We start from the raw sequence: 25,251 nt of genomic DNA, 5'->3' as shown, positions 1-25,251 counted from the left end.
GACTCAGTGTCTGCCTCTGGCCCAGGTTTAGGCTTGTTCTCAGCGATGTCTGCCGTGGGATTAGGGGACTCCAGTGGTAGGCCACAGACCTGCCGCCCTTCTCTGCTCGACCTTCTCTTCCAGTAATAGTATTCTGTGATCCAATGAGAAGATTTGAGCACAGTTTTCACATTAAAAGGTATACGGTTTGGGGCGCCTGGGTGGCTCAGTCAGTTGGGCGTCTGACTTCGGCTCAGGTCATGATCTCACAGTTCGTGGGTTTGAGCCCCACGTCGGGCTCTGCGCTGACAGCTCGAAGCCTGGAGCCTGTTTCGGATTCTGTGTCTCCCTCTCTCTCTGCACCACCCCCCCCACCCCGTTCACGCTCTGTCTCTGTCTCAAGAATAAATAAACATTAAAAAAAAAAAAAAGGTATACAGTTGGTCTGAATTTCCTGGGCATGTTTTTTCTTGTTAGTAGGAGACATAAAGAGCAAAAGACCTAAAAGGCAGAAGGCCAGGAAGAAGAGGCAAGGAAAGTCGGAATCTGGCTGATACCAAAATGAGTAATAGCTTTTCAACGAGTTCATACCATCATATTTTAAATATTTGGATTTTCCTTCTAACACACGTAATTTTGAAATGCAATCTGTTCTTCATTATATGCCTAATTTGTCAAGTCTATTACTCTTGGCTAGATTTCAGGTGGCTTATAAACAGCTCATGCAGGCAAGGGAGAAACAGCCACAGAGCTTCTGCCTGAGCCTGTGCTAACAGACGTGAACCCCCAGCCCCCCGTTACAGGACAGACGCCCAGGCCCGCCTGCTCACTCATCCCTCAAAGAGGAGACATCAACATACAAACACGTTCACGTTACCTGGGCTTGAATCATGTGCTGAAAAGGTCATGAAGGGGCTCCTGGGTGGCTCAGTCAGTTGGGCATCCGACTTCGGCTCACGTCATGATCTCACAGCTCATGAGTTCAAGCCCCGTGTCGGGCTCTGTGCTGACAGCTCAGAGCCTGAAGCCTGCTTTGGATTCTGTGTCTCCCCTCTCTCTCTGCCCCTCCTCCGCTTGTGCACATGCTCTCCCCCCACCAAAATAAATAAATTTTAAAAAATGGCCCATGCAGGTTTAAAATACTATGCATTTAAGTAGCACCTAGAATGTAACAGAACATTTAAAATATGTGTGTGTGTGTGTGTGTGTGTGTGTGTGTGTGTGTATGTATAGCACAAATATATTAAGCTTGACCCTTAAGCTAGCTGCCCCTGTTGCATGTTGAGAAAAGCAAGTCTCTGAGGGCAGAGCGGTCAGGTGACCCTTCTCCACCCCCTAAACCCTATATGCACAGCAGACCCTCGATGCCATATTTTTCCACTAAACAATCTACAATTTTCCTGATCTGGCTGTTTCAGATTAAGGCAGCTCCACATACCCACCCAGAGATGTTCCTTGAAGAAATGCTCTCGACAGCACCTGAAGTGATTCTTTCGCTTCTTCATTTTGAAATTATCTCGCCCCCCTTTCCCTTCGTCATACCAGTCCACCAAAGTTACTGCTAACTGATCTGGGGAGTCCAATGCATCCCTGCAGGTCAGCCAGTCTTGGCTCTGCTCACATACCCCTGCGCCTGGACAGGGTGACAATGAGATATCTCCCTCTACAACAGAGGCGTTACAACGGGCTACAACGTTCTGCACAGAATTACCAGCACTAGCTGGTTATAAACGACAGCTACGGTCTGTGACCTGTAACTTCAATGTGTCGGAAAATGGGGATGAATCCAATCCTTCCGCCATCTGTGGGATCACAGAGCAAGGGAAGAGCTACGAGAGAAATTCCTGAGAGACTTCTTATCTAGAAGCTAGTGGCACGGCCTGGATTACCAGGCTGTTGCATGACTGTGACGGGAAACAGCCCTGAGAACAGCTGAGTCCATCAAGTATGGGTGTGGGTCAAGTGAAGCAAAATTCAAGGGGTCAGAGGTCCTAAAGATTCAGAGGTTTGGGCTACATCCCTGCCCCACTCCCACCCCAAACACTTTGTGGAGGATGGGAGGGCAGTAAAGTGATGTTCTTCCTGGTCCCAGGTCAACTCAAGCTGGAACAGCATAATCTTCAGGTCTGAATAATGGTAATTAATTTTCCCCACTACTAAGAACCGCTTACTATTTTTATAAAACACAGTTCTAATTCACTCCCCTTCAACTTTCTCGTTCTGGGGGCGATACTGCATACTCTAAGGTACACGCTCTCCTTTTTTTTTTTTTATTGTGGTAAAATAGATATAATGTAACATCTGCCATTGTAACGGTCCTTAAGTGTGCAGTCCTGTGGCATTCAGCACATTCACATTGGTTGCACACACTCTCTGCTGTAACAGATACCTTCCACTACATCGTTTTTTGTTTTGTTTTTTTTTTTAACGAGGGATAGATTACTGACCTCTCACTTCCCGCTGCTGATATTCTTTGTTTTTAAGAACGGGGTGTGAAATCCACATCCACGGATGGTGCTTGCGGAGCTGAGGAAGCATGTAATGGGTCACAAACCCCACCGAGCCAGCCAGGGCAAACAGCACGACACTGAGAAATGGCTGTGATACAAGAGGACAAATGTCACGGTTTAGCTTCGCAGGACAGGGGAGGGGTGTCCATGAATATCACGTAACACTGCCGGCCTTCCCCTCTTCCCTCTAACGGAACAGAGAGGCAACCCCGGGCTTGTTTCTGAAAATTTCTTCCATACAAAACCACCCTGTATTGGGAGCCCCTAAGAAGGGGGGTGGAGAGCTGGCCTACTAAGTTCAGAGGCCAAGGGAACTCTGCCCTTTAGATTTTGTTACTGTTGTTTTTAAAAGAAGAGGCGGAGAGTAACAAACGTAGCTAATAGACTTTCCTTGTTGGAAAGAGAGCTCCTAAGTGTGAAATACTTTTATATGGAGACAGTAACTGTCTGTTGGAACCTCCGGCCAGAATCCCCACCTAGAGCTCTCCACTTTTGTTTCTCTACCTGAAAACCATGTTCCCAAATGCCTTCTGGCTTGGGGACCTCGGTCTCCCTCCTGATATGGTAATGCCTTCAGTCCTGCTCCTGGCAGTGAGCCGTAGGCCTGTCTTACCACCGCAGGGTTCTAGGACATGCGCTGTTACTCTAGCAAACAATACGGCTCCCCAGATGCCGGAGGACAAGGGATAAAACACTTGAACCCAATCTGCAGTGTGAACCAAATCTCATCTGGGACGTAATTCTTCACAGCACAATAGCCACGTTCCTTAAACCTCTCAGCTGGTGTTGTGTTTTCCTCTCCTGGCTCTACTACCCTGACGATGCCCCGGAGTCCCACAGCCGGCTCTGTTATTAGGGAGAATAAGGAGGCAGGGGAGTATAAAGCCGAAGGGATACGTACTCGCAAGGACAGGAACACAGTGCTGGCACTGATTGCAAATGACAGAACGGCAGCCACTGAGCAGATAATGAGATCCGATTTTAAGATATCCTTCTGCAAAGAGAGAACCAACTGTAAAGTCTGCTCTTTGTTTCTCTCCGTAACTCTGTAGTCACCAGGTAGGTCAGGAGACAGATACCGACTCTGGATAACCCACTTTCAAGCACATCACCTACCTGGTATGTTCCCAGGGGCACACACTGGGTGGACCACCAGGAAGAACAAGGCAAAGGGTGGGGAATGGGGAATGCACACTGTGAGGTTAGCCTACGTCTGCTAACCACGGCAGGAAAAAAAGCGTTCCGCGTGTATAGGAGGCATAAGGTTCTTCCCTACGAACACAGGCCAGAGACAAGATGTCATGGTCTGATGAAGGAGGGTGAAGTGCTCATGATCTCTACTCGGCTTTAGCATGCTTATATGCATGCTGTTGGCCAAACAGAAGCCTCTGACACATTTGCTTATTTCTTTTTAAAAAAAACATTTTTTTACTGTTCATGTTTTGAGAGAGAGGGAGACAGAGCACAGGCGGGTGAGGAACACAGAGACAGGGAGCCACAGAATCCAAAGCAGGCTCCAGGCTCCGAGCTGTCGGCACAGAGCCCGACGCGGGGCTCCAGCCCACGAACTGCGAGATCATGACCTGAGCCGAAGTTAGACGCTTAATCGACCAAGCCACCCGGGCATCCCTGCTTATTTCTTTGGTCCAGAACAGATTTCACATTTTAATTCACCAGTCAGATTGGGTTAAGGCCACCTCCAAATAATTTAAATATACACATACTATTGGCACATATGCAGAAAATGAAATGTTAGTAAGTTGCTGATAACTTCCCTTCGCATAAAATTGTGGCGTGAGCAGGGTCTCGGGAAAACAAAGCAAAGTTAGGCCAAAGAACGTCATTAATCCTGCAGCTATATGGAGAATGGACTAAGATACATCTTAGAGATATAAAGGACCATCACATTTTTTTCTATCTACAGAGGCCAGTTCACTACAGTTCACAATTATTGAACATTTTGAGGTGTCACACAGTTACCTGAAAACTCTAAACCATCATTATAAATATATCAATATCTCATATTGAAAGGGAATTATGCCTCTTAAATAATTGTTTATCCACCAGAAACCTGTATCTCTGTATGTCTGTTTCCCTACAACCCTTTTCTTTTTTTTTTTTTTTCTTTTCTGGTTTTTAAGATGAAAATGTGGAGTTCTTGCAAATCATGCTACTGGCTTTCTGACTGAATTAACACCCAAAGTGATAGGAAGGAGTCAGAAAGGCAGTTTAAATGGAGCAATAATGACCTGGAACCATCTGATGGAAAAGTCAACATGGCTTGGTTAAAGCAACTAATCATACAGGGAAGAGATAACAGTCCCAGCATCAATTCATCAATTATCTGCTAAAGTTGTTTTACAATTCATGTGCAGGTATTAAATATGGGAGCAATTGTATAGTGATAAACTAAATTCTAGATTTATTCTTAGTAATGGTAAGAATAATATGGTAAAAGAAAATGGTAAGAATCCCCCTGATTTTTTGGGCAGGGCAAATCACAATGATTTTTTAGTCGGAATCCTCATAAAACTTTTATGATCACGGGATTTTCATCAAAACTTTACTATGAATAAATGGACAAAATTTAGGTATCTCCTTGCATTCCAAAGATTTACAAAAGGCCAGGCCTTCCCAGAGGAAAGATCTATAACTCACTGACTCTTCAGGCTATGAAGATAAGTGAATTTTTCCTTCCTCTTCTATACTGACATGGTTTTATGTCATTTAAAAATTACTGAATGCTTGTATGGAAACCAATTTGCCAATAAATTTCATGTTTAAATGAATGAATGAATGAATGAATGAAGAAATAAATAAATAAATAACTGAATGCTTAGGCACTTGGGTGGCTCAGTCGGTTACGTATCCAACTTCAGCTCAGGTCATGATCTTCCGGTTCCATGAGTTCAAGCCCCACATCGGGCTCTGTGCTGTCAGTGTGGAGCCTGCTTCAGATCTTCTGTCTCCCTCTCTCCCCCTCCCCCACTTGAGTGTGTGTGTGCATGTGTGTGTGTGTTTGCACACGCATGCGTGTGCCCTCTTCCTCTCTCAAAAATAAACATTAAAGAATTTATTCTAATTACTGAATCCTTATCCGAAAGGAAGATAAACATTTTCCCAAATATTCTAATTGAAAAGTAAGATGACCAACCATTCTTGCCTAAAGGCAAAATAGTGGGCCATGAGGGCAGCTGGTGAGGGGAGGAGGCTTACATTTCTAGGTTTCTTAAAGCAAGAGAATGAGCTCTGATTATTGGTATTTTTTTCACAGTTGGATGACATATAGGAATTCTACTGATTTTAGTCTTTATTTACAAAAATGTTCCTCCTGCCCATTTCTTTCCTGTATTGTCATTTTTATTTTTTTAAGTTAGAGAGAGAGAGAGCAAGAGAGGGAGAGAGAGAGAGGGAGAGAAACAGAGAGAGAGAGAGAGAGCGCGCGCGCGCACCTGTGCAGGAGCGGGGGAGGGGCAGAGAGAGAGAAAGAGAGAATGTTAAGCAGGTTCCATGCTCATCATGGAGCCTGATGTGGGGCTCAATCCCACAACCCTGGAATCACGACCTGAGCTGAAATCAAGACTGAGCCACCCAGGTGCCCCTGTATTGTTAGCTTTATTCTTTTTTTTTTAATTAAAAACATTTGTTTTATGTTTATTTTTGAGAGAGAGACAGACAGACAGACAGAGATAGAACATGAGCAGAGGAGGGGCAGAGAGAGAGGGAGACACAGAATCGGAAGCAGGCTCCAGGCTCTGAGCTGTCAGCACAGAGCCCGACGTGGGGCTTGAACTCACGAACCACTAGATCATGACTTGAGCCAAAGTCTGAGGCTTAACCAACTGAGCCACCCAGATGCCCCTCTATTGTTATTTTGAACAACTTTCTTGAGGTGTGACTGACATACAAAACCCCTGCACATACATAAAGTGTACCATTTGATGAGTTTTGACACGTGGATATCCCCATGAAAACCACAACCACAGTGAAAATAAGTAGCACAGCCATGCTGCCCTAAAGTTTCCTCTCCCGGCCTTTTCTAACCTACACCCCCTTTTCTCCTCTGTCTGGAGACAACCACTGATCTGCAACGTCTCAGTGGTTTATTTCCTTCCCTAGAATGCGATATAAGTTTACTTGGAGATGCAATAGATCTAGAAGAGGCAAAACAACTTTGAAAAGGAAGAACAAAGTTGGAGGATATACAATATCTGATTTGAAGACTTATCACAAAGCTGCAGGAATCAGGCCTTGATGGTATTGGCATAAAGTATACATCTTGATCAAGAGAACAGAACAAAGAGCCCAGACATAGGCGAAAACATACACAGTCAATGGATTTTAAACAAAAGTGACAACGTGAAAAAACACCTTTCCTCTTACATGAGGGGAAGGATAATTCTTTCCACAAATGGAATGGGGAAAAAAACAGAAAACAAAACAAAACAAAAAAACACCTTGACATTTACTTCACATCACACATAAAACCTAAGTCAACATGCATTATAAACGTAACAAACTGTTACATTTCTCAAAGAAGACATAAGAGGAAATCTTAGTGACCTTGGGTTTAGCAAAGCTTTCCCAAACAAAACACTGAAAAGTGGAACTTTAAAGGGAAAAAAACAGTTATTCAACTGGAGTTCATGAACATTTAAACCAGCTGTTCTTCAAAATACATTGTTATAAAATGAAAAGGCAAGCCAAGACTGAGAAAAGTAGTTGCAAAACACAAACTGCATCTGTAATACATAAAAGCTTCACAAACCAATAGCAAGAAGCCAAACAATTCCCCCATCCCCCTCCCAGCTGCAAACCAGCAAAGTTTTGAGCAGACTCTTCAGCAAAGGCAATGGCAAATGGTGATTATTGAGCTCTTCAAGCTAGTGCTAATTAATGAAACCACAGACCACTGTGTTAATACTGGTGAAAGTAACATTAGCAAAAGAAAAAGAAAAGGTTCCCTCTTTCCCTACAGCCACCAAAACCCAGATATTATGCTGCTCCAAAAATTGTATTCCTGAAAATGTACTTTTCCTTAGAAATTTTTATACATGTGCCTTTACAAAGAGTATGAAATGCAGATTTTTTTTAAATTTTTTATGTTTATTTATTTTTGAGAGGGAGACACACACACACACACACACACACACACACACACACACACACACAGAGTGTGAGCAGGGGAGGGGCAGAGAGAGAGGGAGACACAGAATCTGAAATGGGCTCCAGGCTCTGAGCTGTCAGCACAGAGCCCGATGTGGGGCTTGAACTCACAAACTGCAAGATCATGACCTGAGGTGAAGTCGGACACTTAACTGACTGAGCCACCCAGGTACCCCGAAATGCAGCAGATTTTTATAAACATATTTTTTCAGTGACACAACGCTACTTACTAATACACAACTATAATTCTTACAAGCACCACTGTTTCATGGGTGTCTTTAAATGCAGTACAGTACAGCAAACGTGAAAATATTATTTTTGGAAAGGAATCTTGAAAACACCTAGTCATCAGAGATTGTTGTTGTCTCCTATGAAAGTAGCCTGAAACACTGTAAAAAGTTTTTAATTTTGGGTTTCTTACTAAATAATTTTTGCTCAAATACACATTATACAGGGCGCCTGGGTAGATCAGTTGGTTAAGTGTCAGACTTTGGCTAAGGTCATGATCTCGGAGTTTGGGGGTTCGAGCTCTGTGTCAGGCTCTGTGCTGACAGCTCAGAGCCTGGAGCCTGCTTCAGATTCTGTGTCTTCCTCTCTTTTTGCCCTTCCCCACTCGTGCTCTGTTTCTCTCTCTCTCTCTCTCTCTCTCTCTCAAAAACAAATAAACATTAATTTTTAAAATAAACAAATAAAAATTAAAGTATGAAACATCTGAGAAAAATGCAAATTTAGAAGGTCTCTGCAAATTTTTAGTATGAATTAACATTTCCATTATAGGATAACATAATATTTCAGCACTCTAGGACACAGAGAAGAAAGGGAATAGATCATTCATGATCATTGCATCCTGACACTAACAATATTAGCATTTTTATGCTTTCTCGTTCAGTATTTTTGCCTGCGAATGCTGAGGCACGGTTCTAGCTGTAATCATGATGTATATTATGATTATACATCATACATATACATATATACATCATACGTATTACCTATGCATAGCTTATGAAGGTCTAATCTTAGTGTGCATATAATTTTTTATCTTTTTGAACTGTACTTTCTTTTGTAAGCACTACGTATATGTATATTATTGTATAGACTTACTAATAGTCACTTACCAGCGAACTAATTTTCCATCTTGTGATGACCCATAGACGTACACATACAAACAGTGCCATAGTGGAAACTTAAAACATTAAATTCATGACTGAAAGGGAATATGCTGTATTTAGTGCAAGCATTCCCCGACTGTTAGGTTCTGGGTTATCTTCCATTTTTTTACCATGATGAATTATGCTGCAGTCATGATCTTGATGTACCTAAATCTTTTTTTCATATTTTGAATTCATCCTTTAGACCACCTCTGATAAATCGACTTATTATATTATAGGTGATGAATTTTAGAATTCTTGATAAATTATGCTTTTCCAGATGATGGTAAAAATTTACACAAATACAAACAATGTCTACGAAATCTCATCTTGTCCCAGTTGGCAATATCATTAATTTATCCTGTGCTGATTGAGTGGACAAAAAAACAAAAAAACAAAAAACAAAAAAAAACAAAACAAAACAACTCTCTTACTTTAATCTGTATTTCTTTCTTTATAAGAAGGGTAAATATGGTCCTCACAATTACTTCGAAATATTTTGTCCCTAAAGTGAAATACATATACTGATATCATTTGCTTATAGAGTTTTAACAATTAAAGTGTGAGTTGTTGGTAGAAGAAAGATATTTAACTTTTATCAAATTTGTATTGAATATTTTACCAAATTATTTAATTTTATTATGTTTAAATTAATTAATTAAATTAATTAATTAAACACATAGAAGTATAAAAGTTTTATGGACTCACATCTGTGTGTGTGTATGTGTGTGTGTTTTATTTATTTTCATTTTATAGATTCCAAGTCTGGAAAATCATCCCCTTTCTAGAATTTGAATAAATGTTTGATTTTATTTCATACCTTTTTGGGAAAATTTCTTTTACATTTTTAAAATTGTAAGCCAGGAATACAAAAAAGTGCATAAAATAGATAAATGTAATTTAAAAAATAATTATAAAGGGAGCCTTGATGGCTCAGTTGGTTGAGTGTCCAACTCTTGGTTTCAGCTCAAGTCATGATCTCATGGTTCGTGGGATCGAGCCCTGGGTCAGGCTCTTTGCTAAAAGTGCAGAGCCTGCTTGGGATTCTCTCTCCCTCTCTCTCTCTGCCTCTCCCTTGCTCTCTCTCTCTCAAAATAAGTAATTAAACTTAAAGATAGATAGATAGATAGATAGATAGATAGATAGATAGATGATAAATAAAAAATAATTATAAAGTAAGCATCTCAGTTACTACCAACTGGTTCAAGAAATCTAGCATTTCTAGTCCCAAGAAATCCCTTTATGCGGCTCTCTGATCACAAACCTTTCTATCCCCTCTTGGGGTTCCACATTAACTATCCTGACTCCGGTGAAAACAAGTTTCTTGCTTTTTAAACAAGAATGATTTTGCGACTTCCATATGGAATTGTTTGTCTATTTTTACCCAACGGATGGCACTATATGAGACATTTTGGTGTCTGGCTTCCTTTGCTCCACGTCACATGGTCAAGACTCACCCGTGCCATTGCATATGGCTCCAGTAAGATCTGTTCTGCTGCACACTAGTCATTGCACTGTTGGTAGAATTTCTAGCGGCTTCAGTTTAGGGCTCTTAGGAATTATTGCTAAAAGGAACAATCTTACGTGTATGTTCTGGTATAAATGTGCAAGATTTGCTCCGGGATAAAAATCTAAGAGTAAAATTGCTGGCTTTAGTATATATGCATCTTCGACCTTATGATCCCAAACTGTTTCCAAAATATACACAGTAATTCACGCCACCACCAGCAGTTCATAAGAGTTCCCTTGCTCTACACTTAACACTGTGGGAACTTTTAATTTTTTGTCAGTTTGGCAAATGTGAAATGGTAACACAGTGTGGTTTTAGTGTGGAGGTTCCTGATTATTAATTAGCTTACATACATATTCATGTTTTTGGCTATTTTTATTTCCTCTCTTGTGAAGTGCATGTGCAAGCCTTTTGGCCATTTTTTTTTTTTTAATGTTTATTCATTTTTGAAAGACAGAGAGAGACAGAGCACAAGCAGGAGTGGAGTGGAGACAGAGGGAGACGAAGAATCTGAAGCAGACTCCAGGCTCCGCGCTGTCAGCACAGAGCCCAACGCGGGGCTCGAACTCACAAACCGCGAGATCATGACCCAAGCCGAAGTCGGACGCTTAACCGACTGAGCCACCCAGGTGCCGCCTTTTTGGCCATTTTTAATCGACATATCTGGCTTTCTTGTTGATTTATAGTAATTGTGTATTCGTCTCTACACTGGTGCTTTATCTACTATACATATTTTAAACATTATTTCCCATTCTGTGGCTTATTTTTTTAAGTCTTCTTTTTGGGCATTATTTGATAAGTCAAAGGTCATAATTTTAGTGAACTTCAATTTTTTGCTGTTTTTGTTCAAAAAATTCTCCCCTACCCTGGAGGTATCATAAAGATAATTTCCTCTATTATGATTCTAAGCACTCTCAGGTTTTGTAATCTCCTATTTAGGCTTATAACCCTTCTGGAACTGACTTTTAAGCAGAGCATCACAGAGGAGGCCTGTTCTATTTTGTTACTTATGAAGAGCCATTTTTTTGTTTTGTCATTCTGTTTCTCCCTCTGTAGTGAGTAGGAAGTTACACACTGTGTTTCTACTCCTTCAGCAGTTACACTGAACATTCCAACAAGCATACTTCACTTACCAGTCTTAAGTTAATCAAGATCTTTATTTGCCTCCGGGACATTGCGAAGAATTTTTAAGTCTTGGAGTCCATTTCTCCTTCCATCCAGAGTTTTATGTTACCCTTGTATGGTTTTGTACAGCTAATGTTTGCTTAAATTTACCAATGTATCTGCCACTTTTTTTTTCTCCTTGTTCTTTCTTGCGAATTAGACTTTCTGTCTGAGACCATCTGAAGAACATCACTCAGAACTACATTTAGCGAAAGTCTCTCGGCTTCTGTTTACGTAAAATATTTTTATTTTGTCCCTGGTTCTTTAACGATATTTTCACTGGGGGCACCAGCACAGAGCCTGCTTGGGATTCTTTCTCTCTCTCCCTCTCTTTCTGCCCCACCTCTGCTCACGTTGTCTCACTCTCTCTAAATAAATAAACAAACATTAAAAAAAAATTAAAGATCTTTTCACTGGGCATAGAATTCTACCCTGGCAGATACTTTCTTTCCAGGACATTGAATACATCAAACTTCTGGCTTCTATGATGGGTTTTGATAAGGGAGCTTTCCATTCATCATTCACTTGAATGTAATCCATTCTTTTGTTTAACTGCTTTAAGATGGTCTGTGTCTTTAATATCTGCACTTTCACTAAGGTTTGTCCTGTGTGGATTCTCTCTTCCTTATTTTACCCTGCATGTGATTCACTGGCGTTCTTGAGTCCCTAGATCAGTGTCTTCCATCAATTCCGGCAAATTTTCAGATATCATCTCATCAGACATTGATTAGGCTCCAGTCTCTCCCGTTTTTCTGGAATTCTGATTACATATATTTTAGATCTTCTTAGTCTGTGTCACCTGTCTTTGTCTTTCTGTTGTATTTCCTAATTTTTTTGTCTATTAGTGTTGCATCCTGGGTACTTTCTTCTGTCTTGTAGTTCACTAATTCTCTCACCAGAGGTGTCTAATCTCGTGTGTGTGTGTGTGTGTGTGTGTGTGTGTGTGTGTGTGTGTGTTTACTTCAACTGCTTCATTTTTTGCCATTTTTTTGTTTGTTCATTTAGAAAGGTCTATTTGGTTCTCTTTCAAACATGCTGGATCATTTTAGTATTTTCTATTGTCTGTAAGTTTTACCTCTTATTCCTTTAAACACATTAAGTAGTTTTAAAATGTGTCTGGTAGTTCAAGTGCTTCAAGTACTTGAAGACCTGTTTCTGCTGGTTCCTTGTTTCCCTGTGCAGTTTTTACATTTTTTTTTTAGCGAGAGCTGCTCATTTCCCTTAGAAAAATGGGTTGGGGAACACGTGGAGACCTAGGAGGAAAGGATCCTCTAGAGAGGATGTGTGTTTCATTTTGCCATGAGGTGTTCCTAGTTGGGGGCCGCTTCAAATTCACTACATAAATGTAGGGGTTAGGGGTGTCAGAATGTGGACTGAAAGCCCACAGCGGAGTAGACTACAACATCCCAGGGATCCAGGGCCGTTGTGTTCAGCACCGAGGCCAGTACCTTGCATTCTCCAGGCACTGTGGAGGAGGCAACTGATTCCTTCTGGTTCATCCTCCCACTGAGGCTGGGTGACTCAGTGTGGGTCCCCACTGCACACCCATCTTGGCAGTTTTGGGCTTTCTTTTCTCTTCCCCGCAGTTTGAGGGCTGAACACTGAGGCTCAAGGTCCCCTGGTTGGGCAGGTGCTCTTGAGGCAAACGCAGTTTTGCCTGCTTCCTCCAGGTCTCCCTGTTCACTCAGACTTTGACTTGATAATTCCTTATCTTTTGTCACTTTTTTTTCACATACAAGAAGGACTTTTTTTTTTGTATTTTGTTCAGAATTTTCAGTTTTAATCAGCAGAGAGTTTGGCTATAATAAGTCAGCCTGCCATAACGTGAGAGATGGAAAAGTCTCGTTTGATCTTTCTTTTTCTTTCTGGTGAGGGATCAGCACATAAAATCCCTTTTTATCCCTCCCACTGCTAAACAATTACCTCAGCACCATACACTGATTAATCAATTCTTGATTGTGACATGTAATTTTCACATAATACATTCCTATAAATAATTTGTCTCCTTTCTGTGTTTTACTGATTCAGTAATCCCATTCTCCACTCTTGGATCAGTCTCATTTTTTTTTCTTCCGATTACTCAATCTTTATAATATACTCTTAAATCCCAAAGTGCTAAGTTCCTCTTTCTTATTCTTCTTTTTCAGATTTTTTAAAGCTATTATTAATGGCTATTCTTCTAAGTGAATCTTAGAATCATTTCCCCAAGTTGTGAATATAATTCCTCTGGAACTGTTTTGAACTATAGTAAACCTATAAATTTATTAGGAAGAATTGGCATTTAATAAATCTCGACCTTCCTATCCAAAATCAGGTTATGTCTATTTATCACCACTTATTCAGAAGCCCATTTGCATTTTAATAGACTGCTGTGGTTTTCTTTATTTCTGACATTACTTGGTAAAATCTTTCCTATTATCAATTCATGTATTTTGTTGCCATTCTGAGTGGGATTATAGTCTCATTATATTTTCTAAAGTTATTTCTGATGTGTTAGAATGCTCTTGTTTTTCTAAGTTTCTTTGTCTCTAGGGGTATTTGTGAATTCTTATACTGATCATGATCGATATTTAAAAACTTTGCTGTGCACCTAAATGTATACAGTAATGCAATCTACTTTTTTTTTTCTTTTAGGACTTAACACAAGCCAGAACTTCCAAAACAATATTCAATAATATTAAGGTTTTGGCTCCCTATTTTAATGTTGATTCCATGCATATTTAACTAATTAATATATTGGGGCTTAGTACATTGAATATTTAAAATCCATTGTGACATCTTATGTAGTACTTCATGCTCCAACCCTAAAAAAGAAGCTGAAGAAGGCCTCATCCCGGGGCACTGGATGGCTCAGCTGGTTAAGCTTCCGGCTCTTGATTTCGGCTCAGGTCACGATCTCACAGTTCATGAGCATGAACCCCATGTCAGGCTCTAATCTCTCCCTCGCCCTCTGCCCCTCCACCACTCGTCTTCCTCTCTCTCTCTCTCTCAAAAATAAATAATAAATAAAAAATTTTTAAAAAGCGCTGGTTCCAAACTACACACACAGCAGGTATAGACAGAGTAGTGCCAGAGAAACCTAGATGATACAACCAGTGGTTACAAAGAAGTTGTTTGAATTGTACAAACAAGAATGAGGTTGACGTTTGTTTTGTTGGTGGTCTATTTTTTGTTTCTAGGAACTGAGAAAAATAGATACAATGGAAGTAGCATATCTGAATGGGTGAAGAGTATAGGGATTGAGGAGGATGAGTGAGGATAGAAACAGAAAGACCAAGGGGCACCTGGGCGCAGCTCAGTCGGTTGAGCGTCTGACTTCGGCTCAGGTCATGATCTCGTGGTTTGTGAGTTCGAGCCCCGCGTCGGGCTCTGTGCTGACAGCTCAGAGCCTGGAGCCTGCCTCAGATTCTGTGTCTCCTTCTCTCTGCCCCTCCCCTGCTCATGCTCTGTCTCTCGCTCAAAAACAAATAAACATAAAAAAAAAAAAAAACTTAGAGTAAAAAGAAAGAAAGAAATAGACCAAGCTCATGAGGCAGACGGATAAGAAGAAACTAAAGCAGGAGTGGAAAGTTCACATTGTTACTAACTGAGTGCATAGCTGGCAATGATCATATGGAAATGTGGAAGCCCACTGATGGAGCTCTAGGTATCTCTAGTTCTCGATCAAGGTCCCCGGAAGACCCGTCTGTGGGGACAGCCTTGTAAACATGCAGATCCCCAGGCCCTGGCACAGGCCAAATGAATCGGAATAAGAGGAAGGGCTGGAAACCTGATCTAAGGAGGCTCCTTAGGGACTTCTCATACAAAGTGAAATTTAAGAAAAGAGGGAGCGAAAAAGAGAGAGCCAGACAGACACAGAGAAATAAAATCAGAGACAAAGAGAGAAATCTCGCACTTGCACTAGGGCACAAAAGGTTTTATATACCAAACTCTAAAATCCAAATGTGGTAGTCCTATTAAAATATTCTCATTAGACCGGAAGACTTTTCAGAGAGAACACAGGTCACATTAAATCACCTACAGGTTATGTGCGCTTCACTATACAGAGCGTTTCAAAGTGTACGAAAACTGGGGAAGGCAAGTCCTAGCCCATCATATCTAAGGAAATGCTGTCAGCCTCTGCCAAGCAACCTTCTTGGTGGATTTCTTCGTTGTCCATACGTTATTTTCAAGGCAACAAATCAGAAAGCATCCTCATGATTCCATGAAATCAGGGAACATTTGGGGAGAACAGTTTTTCTCAGATACCTATAGGAAACCTTTGGGGGAGACATCGGGCCATTCCAGGACTTTATGGCAACTGACCTAGGAATGTCAAGTTTGATCCTGTAAATCTCCTGGTGTAGATGTCAGAGATCAGGTTGCTGATGCGATGTTTCAGTGTCAATGTGTTCCTCCCTTTTTAGCTGCCACCCTATCGGCCCCAGCTGCTTTACCTCCTGCCCTGCTTGTAAACATACCTCTGCTTGTCAAATTCATGAACCACATCCTTAGTCACAGTGACTGTGCTTTGGTTCCTCAATGGGTTGGCTTGAACTGCACCCACACTCAAAGGCACAGGGGGCTAGGTGTGAAGTTTTTAAATGTTATCGTGTTGCCGGAGTCCTGCACATTGTCTTGAAATTGCGGATTGCAACTGAATCTCATCTAAATTCAACGGCAGTTATCAGCATCAGGTGCTTGGCACCGTGGAGGCCAAGACAAAATCAATGGGTCATTTGCCGCTTTTCCATTGATCCGTCTTTCCTCAAAAACATAGGAAAGGCATGACTTCCAGCCAGCAGATCTCCCCAAGCTCAACACTCGAATGGGAGATTACACAACAAATGAGCATTGCTTTTGAAAGTGGTAACGTTTGGAAGATGATACCAAAGACGCTACCCCTCCTCAGATGATGTTTGAAACCACCCCAAGCCATTTTCCCGGCGAACAGAAAAGAGCATCCTTCTTCTAAAGTCTCTGTGTTCTGTTCTTCCTTCTTTACCTCTTTCCTTCTCCCCTCACACACTCCATCCCATAGAGTCGCTCCCCTCTCCAACATCCCAGATGTAAGTCTTAAAACCCAAGGGCTCCTCACAAGGGCTGTGCAAGTGTCAACCCTGAATGTGGGAAACGCACTCTGAGCTCAGCATGAAGCTGAGGCCAGAAGGTGTGGAGAGGACTGTGTGGAGCCCATTAGAAACCAGCTTGGCAGATGAGCTTTTATTTGTATGCAGCTGGCCTGCTGCCTGGCGCCAGCAGGGGGCAGCATTGACCGAACTCGTTTCATTCAAAGAGCCGAGCAAACTGCCCTCAGCTGAGGACCAATGGAGTGACCGTGGCATATATAGCATCTGCCTTTGAGGGACTGTCAAAGGTCCACACCTGCCAGGTGGCTCAACAGTCCATGTGCCAACTGTAGACCAAGACAAGGCACCTCTCTCTGCACCGGTGACTGTCATTCCCGCCTAGCCAGGGCCCCGCTGAGAACCTGAGCTTTGCCAGCACGTGCCAGGCCATGTTAAGCAAGATCCTCATGTACATTATGCAACACAAATATCTCACCACCGAGCCTTTCATCTTCTTGGGAAGAGGGTCGGCGGCCAACTCTTCCAGGTTCTGATGTAGAAATTTAGGAAGCAATCTACAATGAATGAAGGACCTGGAAACGAACAAACGCACAGGTTATACTCTTTAAAGTATGTGCCTGTCACAAGGTTCGAGGTAAACAGCCTCACCTGAGACCTCTCACTCCCAGATGACCAAAGCAAGGGCTCGCTCCTTTAATTAATTCATAATAAAGAGGAAGAGGCGTATATTCAGGAGATCGCAAATCTAATGTTTTGATTCTCAGATTCCCTCCTAATTAAAGGAGTCAAGGACCTCAAGAGGAATGGGCAGCTGATTGCCAACAGCGAAGCTCACAGAGCTTCTCTGTGTCAGCCCATCGGGGCTTCCTCCGCACATAAAAATGGCAGCAAAACTCAACACTTCAGTAAAATACTTGACGTGAAAAACTGCACAAACCGCGTGTAACTTTTGCCCATTTCCCGCGTCTTTTATTTTGCTGCATGTGGCAGCCTCAAACAATGGTTTCTCTGGCCCCCACACAGTTATGGTCAACATCTGTACATTTGGAAAAATGACATGAGATGATTGCTATCTGAAACTCTGGCATCCCAGGAAGTGTTTCTACTTCCCAAGTGCAAATTTATCAAAGATTTAAAAGACACAATTAGAGGCGCCTGGGTGGCTCAGTCAGTGAAGCATCCGGCTCTTGATTTCAGCTCAGGTATTGATCTCACGATTCATGAGTTTGGGTCCCGCATCGGGCTCTGTGCTGACAGTGTGGAACCTGCTTGGGATTCTCTGTCCCTCTCTCTCTCTCTCCACCCCTCCCCTGCATACTCTCTCTCTCTCTCTCTCCCCCAAATAAATTTTTTTAAAAAATAACAATAAAGGGCACAATTTAAAGGGAAGATAGTACATTTCAAGTAAAAATAATAAAAGGCACAATTAAAGGGAAGGTAGGAAAGTATATTTCAAGTGACTAAAGATCACTATTAAATAGATTTTAAAATGTGGGCACGGCCCTGTTTGGAACAAAAAGCAACAGAACGAACTGCAAACCTTGCAGAGATGCCCATCAAGTCTCCACAGGGTAACCACCTAGCGAGTCTGCTTCACGGGCCCGGAAAGGGTCCTTGTTGAGGTGGGAGCTGCCCACACAATTCACCCAAGGGCAAGTCAAAAAGCAGCACTTGGGAGCTAACAGCCCTGTGTCCCTGGCGCTGTGCGTTTTACTCCAAAAGCAAGAGCAGAGGTTAAATGTTCTCTAAAAGTTGGTGCTTGATTTCCATTAGCGTTTGGCCGGTCCTGCACCTCTCCCGTCCTCGCCGGGTGGTTGGCTGCGTGAACAGCACAGGAGTCCAGCCACCATGGGGGCCATGGCCCTCTCGCCCCTGTGACAAGGCAAGGGCCACGGGAACCAGGCACAGCGGTGCGTGTTACTCACAGGAGCACAGAGGGGTCACTGCTCTGCCGGCTCAGATGGTAGGAAAGCGCGACCAGGAGGCCACAGAAGGCTGAAAACAGTGCTGGGATGTGCTGAGTGCTCCACGGTTCCTGAGGAAAAGACATCAGATGCCAAGTCATTCCAAGGAGTGGTGCAAAAATCAACTCGCTCTCTACAGAACACGGAGGCACGCATCCCCACGGTCCAGCCAGACGGGCACGGTGTCCCGGGATCGTCACCGGCACCTGATGGCCAACATGGAAACCAACTCCGATTCCGACACATGCCAGGGCAGGAGTGGGGGCGTCTCAAACTACGTGTACATGTTTATGAGAGTATATTTCGTTCATCTTTCCTGAGAATATTTTTTACTCAATCTTTCCTGAAATTTAGGACTTAGAAGATGAACGTTAATCACGTGTTGCCTCTTCTGAATTCATTTCTAATGATAATGACAAGAACTGTATTTCCTAGTGTTTATGTAATCGATGGTGTAAAAGGTACAAGACATGGAAACACAGCTTAAGAGATCAACTAGTGGACTGAATGACAAATTAAAGACAGTCCTCGAGAAAGAGAAGAAAATGGTTTTAAACGAAAGGAGCCAGGTAGTCAGGTTTGATGTGATAGAAACACAGACACCAGTAATCAACACGCTGTCCTCAGGGTGGACGAAAAGAGCATAGGCCTTATGTGTTCCCACGGTGAGCGGAGTGGGGACCCGGGACCCAGCTCTCTTTCCACCCATCCCTGGCACCCTCTCCAACACAAACATCCACAAAGAAACCTTCAGCCTTTCAGGGACCACCGACAGAATCTACCGGTGCCTTCCAAACGCTGAATCGAGACCCAGACTGCAATGCTTTTCTCTCAAGACGCTGATCCTTTTTAACTCAACAAGGCTGAGTTGATCACTGTGCGTAAAATAAAATACACAAACGAATGATTCAGCTGTGTTCCTTTCCTATCTGGGACAGCTGATGTGAAGGCCAAGCTATCGCCTGGCCCTTGGTGGAGGGAGCGGTTTCGAGTCCACAGGCCTCGCCTTCCTGGAAGTTAAGCTGCACTGCTTCGTCTCCGCCCATAGTGAGGGTCTAGAAGCATCTGGAAGGCAAATGAAGACAGCAACCCTGGGGGAGCCGCGAGCCGCAGCTGGACAGGCCGGAGGCGACGCTGACCGGTTCCTCCCCCGCAAGCCTCGCGGACCAGCGCCTCCGTGAGGCTCTGACTTTCCCAGCGTCCTGAAGGCACCGAGGCAGCTTCCCTGATTCCCTGCAGATGCCCACCCCACCGTCTTGCCCTGCCCGGGAGCCTGGGGCCTCTGTTCCTCACCGCTCCCTTTGGAGTTTCCTTTCCGCAAAGCCCTGATTCCTGTGTCCGAGGGAGGGTGGCACTGCCTGGGTCCTAACGCCAGCCCCGCCCTCGCACCCAGAGTCCCCTGACTGCACCGCATCCCCTAGATGGAGGAAAGGCATCCTCTCCTTCCGCTGTCTCCTTCCGCCCTGCCTATAGAAATGCTTCTGCTGACATCTTAAAAAATAAAAAAAGCCCCCCCCCATCTCTATCCCCTCCTTCAGCGCACCCCGGCCTCGCAAGGGACCCGTTAGCTTCCTCCACGTGGGGCACCTCCCTGTGGGGGCAGCAGCTTTGCACAGGGTGGGATTCCAGCTGGGCGAACCTAGCTTTGAACCCCAGCGCTGCCACACGTGAGCTGTGAGGCCTTGGCTGAGTTACTCAACATCTTTGAGCGCTGGGTTCGTTTCCTCTTCTTTAGAAAAGGAAAAGAATACAAACTCAACGGTGGCTGCAAAGGGTACGCGTCTGCGCCCTGGGCCATTTTTTAAAGCTTTTGACACAAGAGGGTTCAACGCAGCCCCTACCTGGTGACTGACACCCAGCGCCCTGAGCCAGAAAGCTGGCTATCCTGAGAGATGCTTCCTCTCCACGGTCCCCAGTCAGCTGATTTTCACGGCGTCCAACACCTGCCCAGGCCTCCCTTCCTTTCCTGACATCCCACTGGGTAAGTAAGCCTCTGCTGTCTCTCTCCTTCCAGCTCTACTGCTGATAGCTTCATAATGGGGGGATCAAACACCCGACTCCCCAGACCCCCTCCCCCACTCCCCAGACCCCACAATGTGTCTTCCACATAACAAGAGAATCATCCTCCTCACCTAAAAGAGCACATCGCACTATGGCCTTCACTCAGTATTTTTCAGTGATTCCTCATTGCCTGATAAATCTACTCCACAGGGGGCTACATAAGCCAATTAGGATCTGACCCTAGCCCATGTCTGCAGCCTCGTTCCTCCCATTTAGAATATGCACAGCAGCGAAGTCATAAAGCTATGTTGCTTCCTTCCTACTGCCTTCACACACATGGCTCCGTCTGTACAAAGGGCTCTCGTGCTCTGACCCTACTCCACTCTCCTCTACCTGGCAAACTCCTACTCATGCTTCAGCACCCCATATAACAAGTCCCACCTGCTTGGTGCTGCCTCCCTGCTTCCCAGGCAGACTGGAGCCCTCCTCCGTGTATCAAAAACACCTTTAAATACTTCTACGTCAACACTTAAGATATCTCACTTCTGTTATTTGTGGCCATGGGTAGGACTCGCTCCCTCATCTCAGAGCCACTGAATACAGTTATGCTTAGAGCAGACTCCGAGGGGGGTGGCCTTTCATCTCTAGTTCCCCCATTCTGGGCACAAATGTCAGCACATCAATGGATCTGTGAGTGAGGGACTGCAAGGTTTCAGTTTTCATGATTACATCGGCCCCTCTCCTATGACCTGTGTGGGAAAGAATCTTCAGCAAGAAAAGAGGGTGAAGAAATTAAGTAGCTTAGATCAAATGTGGACCTGGCAGTAAAGTGCCACCGGCATGATTGGACTAGCGGAGAAAAGGGGATTCTTTGACCTTATCGCTCATTTTTCCTTCAAACAGCGGCCCCAGTGACAGAAAAGTTATTCTGAAGTTTGAGAGTTTTCTTCTTCCCTAAGAGTCCACCCATGAAACATTCATCGGCTCCCCCCCCGCCCCCCGAGTATGTGCCAGGCATCGAGGTGCACACTCGTGAGGCAGTAAAGTGCCACCGGCATGATTGGACTAGCGGAGAAAAGGGGATTCTTTGACCTTATCGCTCATTTTTCCTTCAAACAGCGGCCCCAGTGACAGAAAAGTTATTCTGAAGTTTGAGAGTTTTCTTCTTCCCTAAGAGTCCACCCATGAAACATTCATCGGCTCCCCCCCCGCCCCCCGAGTATGTGCCAGGCATCGAGGTGCACACTCGTGAGGAGGGCAGACACGAGGCCCCGGGGAGGGAGGATCCTGCGGTAAGGTGGGACAGGCAACTTTTTAAAAAAATTTTTTTTTTCAACGTTTTATTTTATTTTTGGGACAGAGAGAGACAGAGCATGAACGGGGGAGGGGCAGAGAGAGAGGGAGACACAGAATCGGAAACAGGCTCCAGGCTCTGAGCCATCAGCCCAGAGCCCGACACGGGGCTCGAACTCCCGGACCGCGAGATCGTGACCTGGCTGAAGTCGGACGCTTAACCGACTGCGCCACCCAGGCGCCCCAAGGTGGGACAGGCAACTTGACAGTGAGGGGCCAGGTACTCACAGAGCAGGAAGCAGAGGCTCCCGGGAGTCAAGGGAGGGGCTTTCAATTGCACAGAAGAAACACAGGAGAACGTGGTCCCTTCCCTGCAGAGCCTTCTGGACAGGCCAAGCTCTCGGCTTTTTGGGTACCTGTGTGTGTACTCCACGTGTCCTCCTCGGCTCCCTGCTCTGGCCGCCCACCTGGGGCTTTATATTCGGCTGTCACCAAAACCAACAACAAAAAGTTTTCCGAAAGGGAAAAACCTGCTAAATTCCGTTTCCTTCCATTGATTCCTCTGCACTTGCCTATGCTATGTATTTATTTCATTCACAATTTTGTGACGGTACAGGCATTCCTTTTACATTCAGCCCACAAAAAATGCTGGGGGAAAGAAACACTCTGAGAAGGATTTAGTAGCCATGACCATGGAAATAATCGTCACTGCATGGAACAGAGGAAAGGTCAAGGGACAAGCAAGCACTGGCAGGATGATGCCAGCTCATCACTTCCTGGAAGACGTGATTCTGCGGAAGGTCCCTCACTTCTCCACGGCTCAGCTTCCTCCTCTGTGAAAGGTGACAATGTCCCCTTTCTTGACAATGTCCCCTATAATGACCTGATGTGAAACAGCCTTGCTCACTGCCAAGGGGTATGTCAACGTTAGTCTCTAAGTAACTGGAAAAGAAGGAGCACCCGTGACGGATGGTCTTCACAGACAATTAAATCTGGACGAAATCTATTTAAACAATTAAGTTTACCTACTTTATCTGCCCCCTACCCCTTACCTAATCTCATTTGTTCTGTACTTAATTAAATCTCTCCAGTGCAAACATAAAAGGTCAGTATAAGGGACCCTCCCTTTTCACCCACTGAAACAGCAGTTGGTACAAAACCAAGTGGAAGGTTAAAATATCAAGTCAGAAACAGTGGCGTAGGAGGTAAGCCATGTCCCCGTTCCTTCTACGTCCCAGCATTTGACGCAGTCTGTGATTGTGCATCTGTGTAAGTGACTGTTTGATTGCCCTCTGATCCCCCCACTGGGCCTGGCCCGTTGACAGCAGGAACTCATCTGCTTTAGCCCAGCATATTCTGAGCACCTTGTGCAGGCCCCTGGCCCTGAAAGACATTTAATAAATATGTGTAGAACCAATGCACTGTATCTGAGCAACTGTTGCTTCCTTACTATATAATGCTGACCGAAGGAGGGGAACGACACAGATCTTGTCAGGTACCTACAAGTACACAGGAGGTCCCTCTTCTGCAGGGCACAACAGTCATTGAAAGCATGGACTCTGGCATCGGGCTGCCACTTTGGTCCTAACTGTGCTGATTATTTACACGAAGACACTGGGCAAGCCACTAAGCCTCGGTCTCCTTATCTAAGAGAATTTCACAGGGCACGCCCCCTAGGGTTGTTGCAAATAGTATATGAAATACTACGTGTGAAGTACTTGGAGTGGCCCGCATAAAATGCTCAATAAAGTCTGCTTTTACTATAGGCTTTACGAAGTCACTGTCACGGTCCAGTCGCGCTGCTCTAACAAAATATTGTAGACTCATAAAGAGCAGAAATGTATTGCTCACAGTTCTGCAGGCTGGGAAGTCCAAGATCGAGATGCCGACATATTTGGTATCTGGAGAAAACCTACTTTCCCTTCAGAGCTGGCTCCTTCTTGCTGTAAGGGATGAGGGGGTTTCTCGGGCTTCCCTTATAAGAGCATTAGGCCCGCTCACGAGGGCTCCAGCCTCATGACCTAAGCATCTCCTGAAGCCCCCACCTCCTAATACCATTACCCTGAAGGCTAGGATTTCAACACATGAAATTGGGGGGGAACATGGACATTCAGACCATAACAGAAACATAACAGGACTGAGAACAGCAGTAAAATCGTATTTTCTGAAAAAATTAAAATCGTCCTTCGGTCGTTCTCCAGGAGGCAAAAAGAACAATGAGATTTTGTAGATCCCGTTTATCCTCCTGTTTCTACAAGAAAAAGAGGAACCCCTCTGCAAGAAATGAATCTGACCTTGCCAAGATGCGACACTAGCATCCCAAGCTTCACGGTCTGAACTGACGGGTCACTCTATGACTTGAAGCTATTCTGTTCCTTCTGGTCCAGTGGCAGTAAACATCTGTATTCACTCCTCCATACATGTGATTTCTTTTAAGCATAACTAATGACTTCAGGCTAAACTGTCAGACATAAACAAATGGCAGTGTGGCCACAGGGGTGGGATGGAAGGAATGAATATTCCCCTCAACAGAGTAAAAGGGGAGAGATGCCGGAACGGCACAAGTGCTCTTCCCAGAACAAGGGCGGGATGGCAAGAAGTATTCATATTCCAGGCACTGATTTGCATGTTTTCTGCCTCAACCTCATATCTTCACACAATTGTGTCTTAGAACCTGGGTGTCCCTGCACTTGGACAGATTGCAAAACGCAGACTGCTTGGATCTCCCTTGGCTCTCTACTCCAGGGCTTAACCCTGTTCGTATTGGCAACAGTAATAGATAAAAAAAATAGACAGATACAGATTCCTCTCTTGCTCTCGCTCACTCTCACTATATACACAGAGCTACTCAGTAACTTGGATATCAACATGAGTTTCTCTTTCATGTGCAGAGTGCCAAAATATGCAAAACCATGCCATCTTCGGGAAAAATTATTTTAGATCTGGATGAGATCTCACAGCTGAGCCAGACTCACCCCTTCAAGGTATTGATCAAGTAAGAAGACAAGAAGAAGGGAAAAGACTTACCCAAGGCGGCAAGACTAGGAGGAAGCCCCTAGTTCAGGGCTCGGTATGCTCCACTACCCTAAACGTTTATACTGTTAACTGTGCAAAATACAAGCATATCTCACACCTCCCGTAAAAATGGTTAGTATGCTTTGCACAATCACTATCGATCATAAGTTCCTGGCTTTACAGTCTGTTTTATTCATTTATTCATCCCCCAGTCAACAGTGCTGGACATCTCTTGAGGTAACTGCCTGGTTCAGGGCTGGCTGTAACACACAATACCACAAGCGCCTACAAAAGTGCTCTGGGAGGAGCTCAGGGGAGCTCATGGAGGACCGAGAAAGGAACTGGGGTGCAAAAGGCGACAAGGAATGAACGTGAGTGGACGGGGCTCCAAGCCATGGAGGGGTGCCATGTTTCCAGGCTGCACGGACCGGC

The 25,251-nt window shown here is 44.2% G+C and overlaps 1 protein-coding gene across 1 annotated transcript in view; it reads right to left on the bottom strand.

Moving 5' to 3' along the window:
• Positions 1-25,251, bottom strand: part of PCNX2 (pecanex 2) — a 300,801-nt gene that overhangs the window by 146,656 nt on the left and 128,894 nt on the right. Inside the window, exons 16-19 of the mRNA XM_047088754.1 lie at positions 18,472-18,581; positions 17,022-17,118; positions 3,391-3,483; positions 2,427-2,577 (exon numbers count right to left, since the gene is read on the bottom strand). Of these exons, the coding sequence (XP_046944710.1) occupies positions 2,427-2,577; positions 3,391-3,483; positions 17,022-17,118; positions 18,472-18,581 (451 nt within the window). The remainder of the gene's footprint in view (positions 1-2,426; positions 2,578-3,390; positions 3,484-17,021; positions 17,119-18,471; positions 18,582-25,251) is intronic.

Source organism: Lynx rufus, unplaced genomic scaffold, assembly GCF_022079265.1.
Source record: "Lynx rufus isolate CCGP_SWC_20201006 ecotype Redwood Valley unplaced genomic scaffold, mLynRuf1.p SCAF_25, whole genome shotgun sequence".
NCBI classification, from domain to species: domain Eukaryota; kingdom Metazoa; phylum Chordata; class Mammalia; order Carnivora; family Felidae; genus Lynx; species Lynx rufus.
This window is presented reverse-complemented; position numbering and strand designations above follow the sequence as displayed.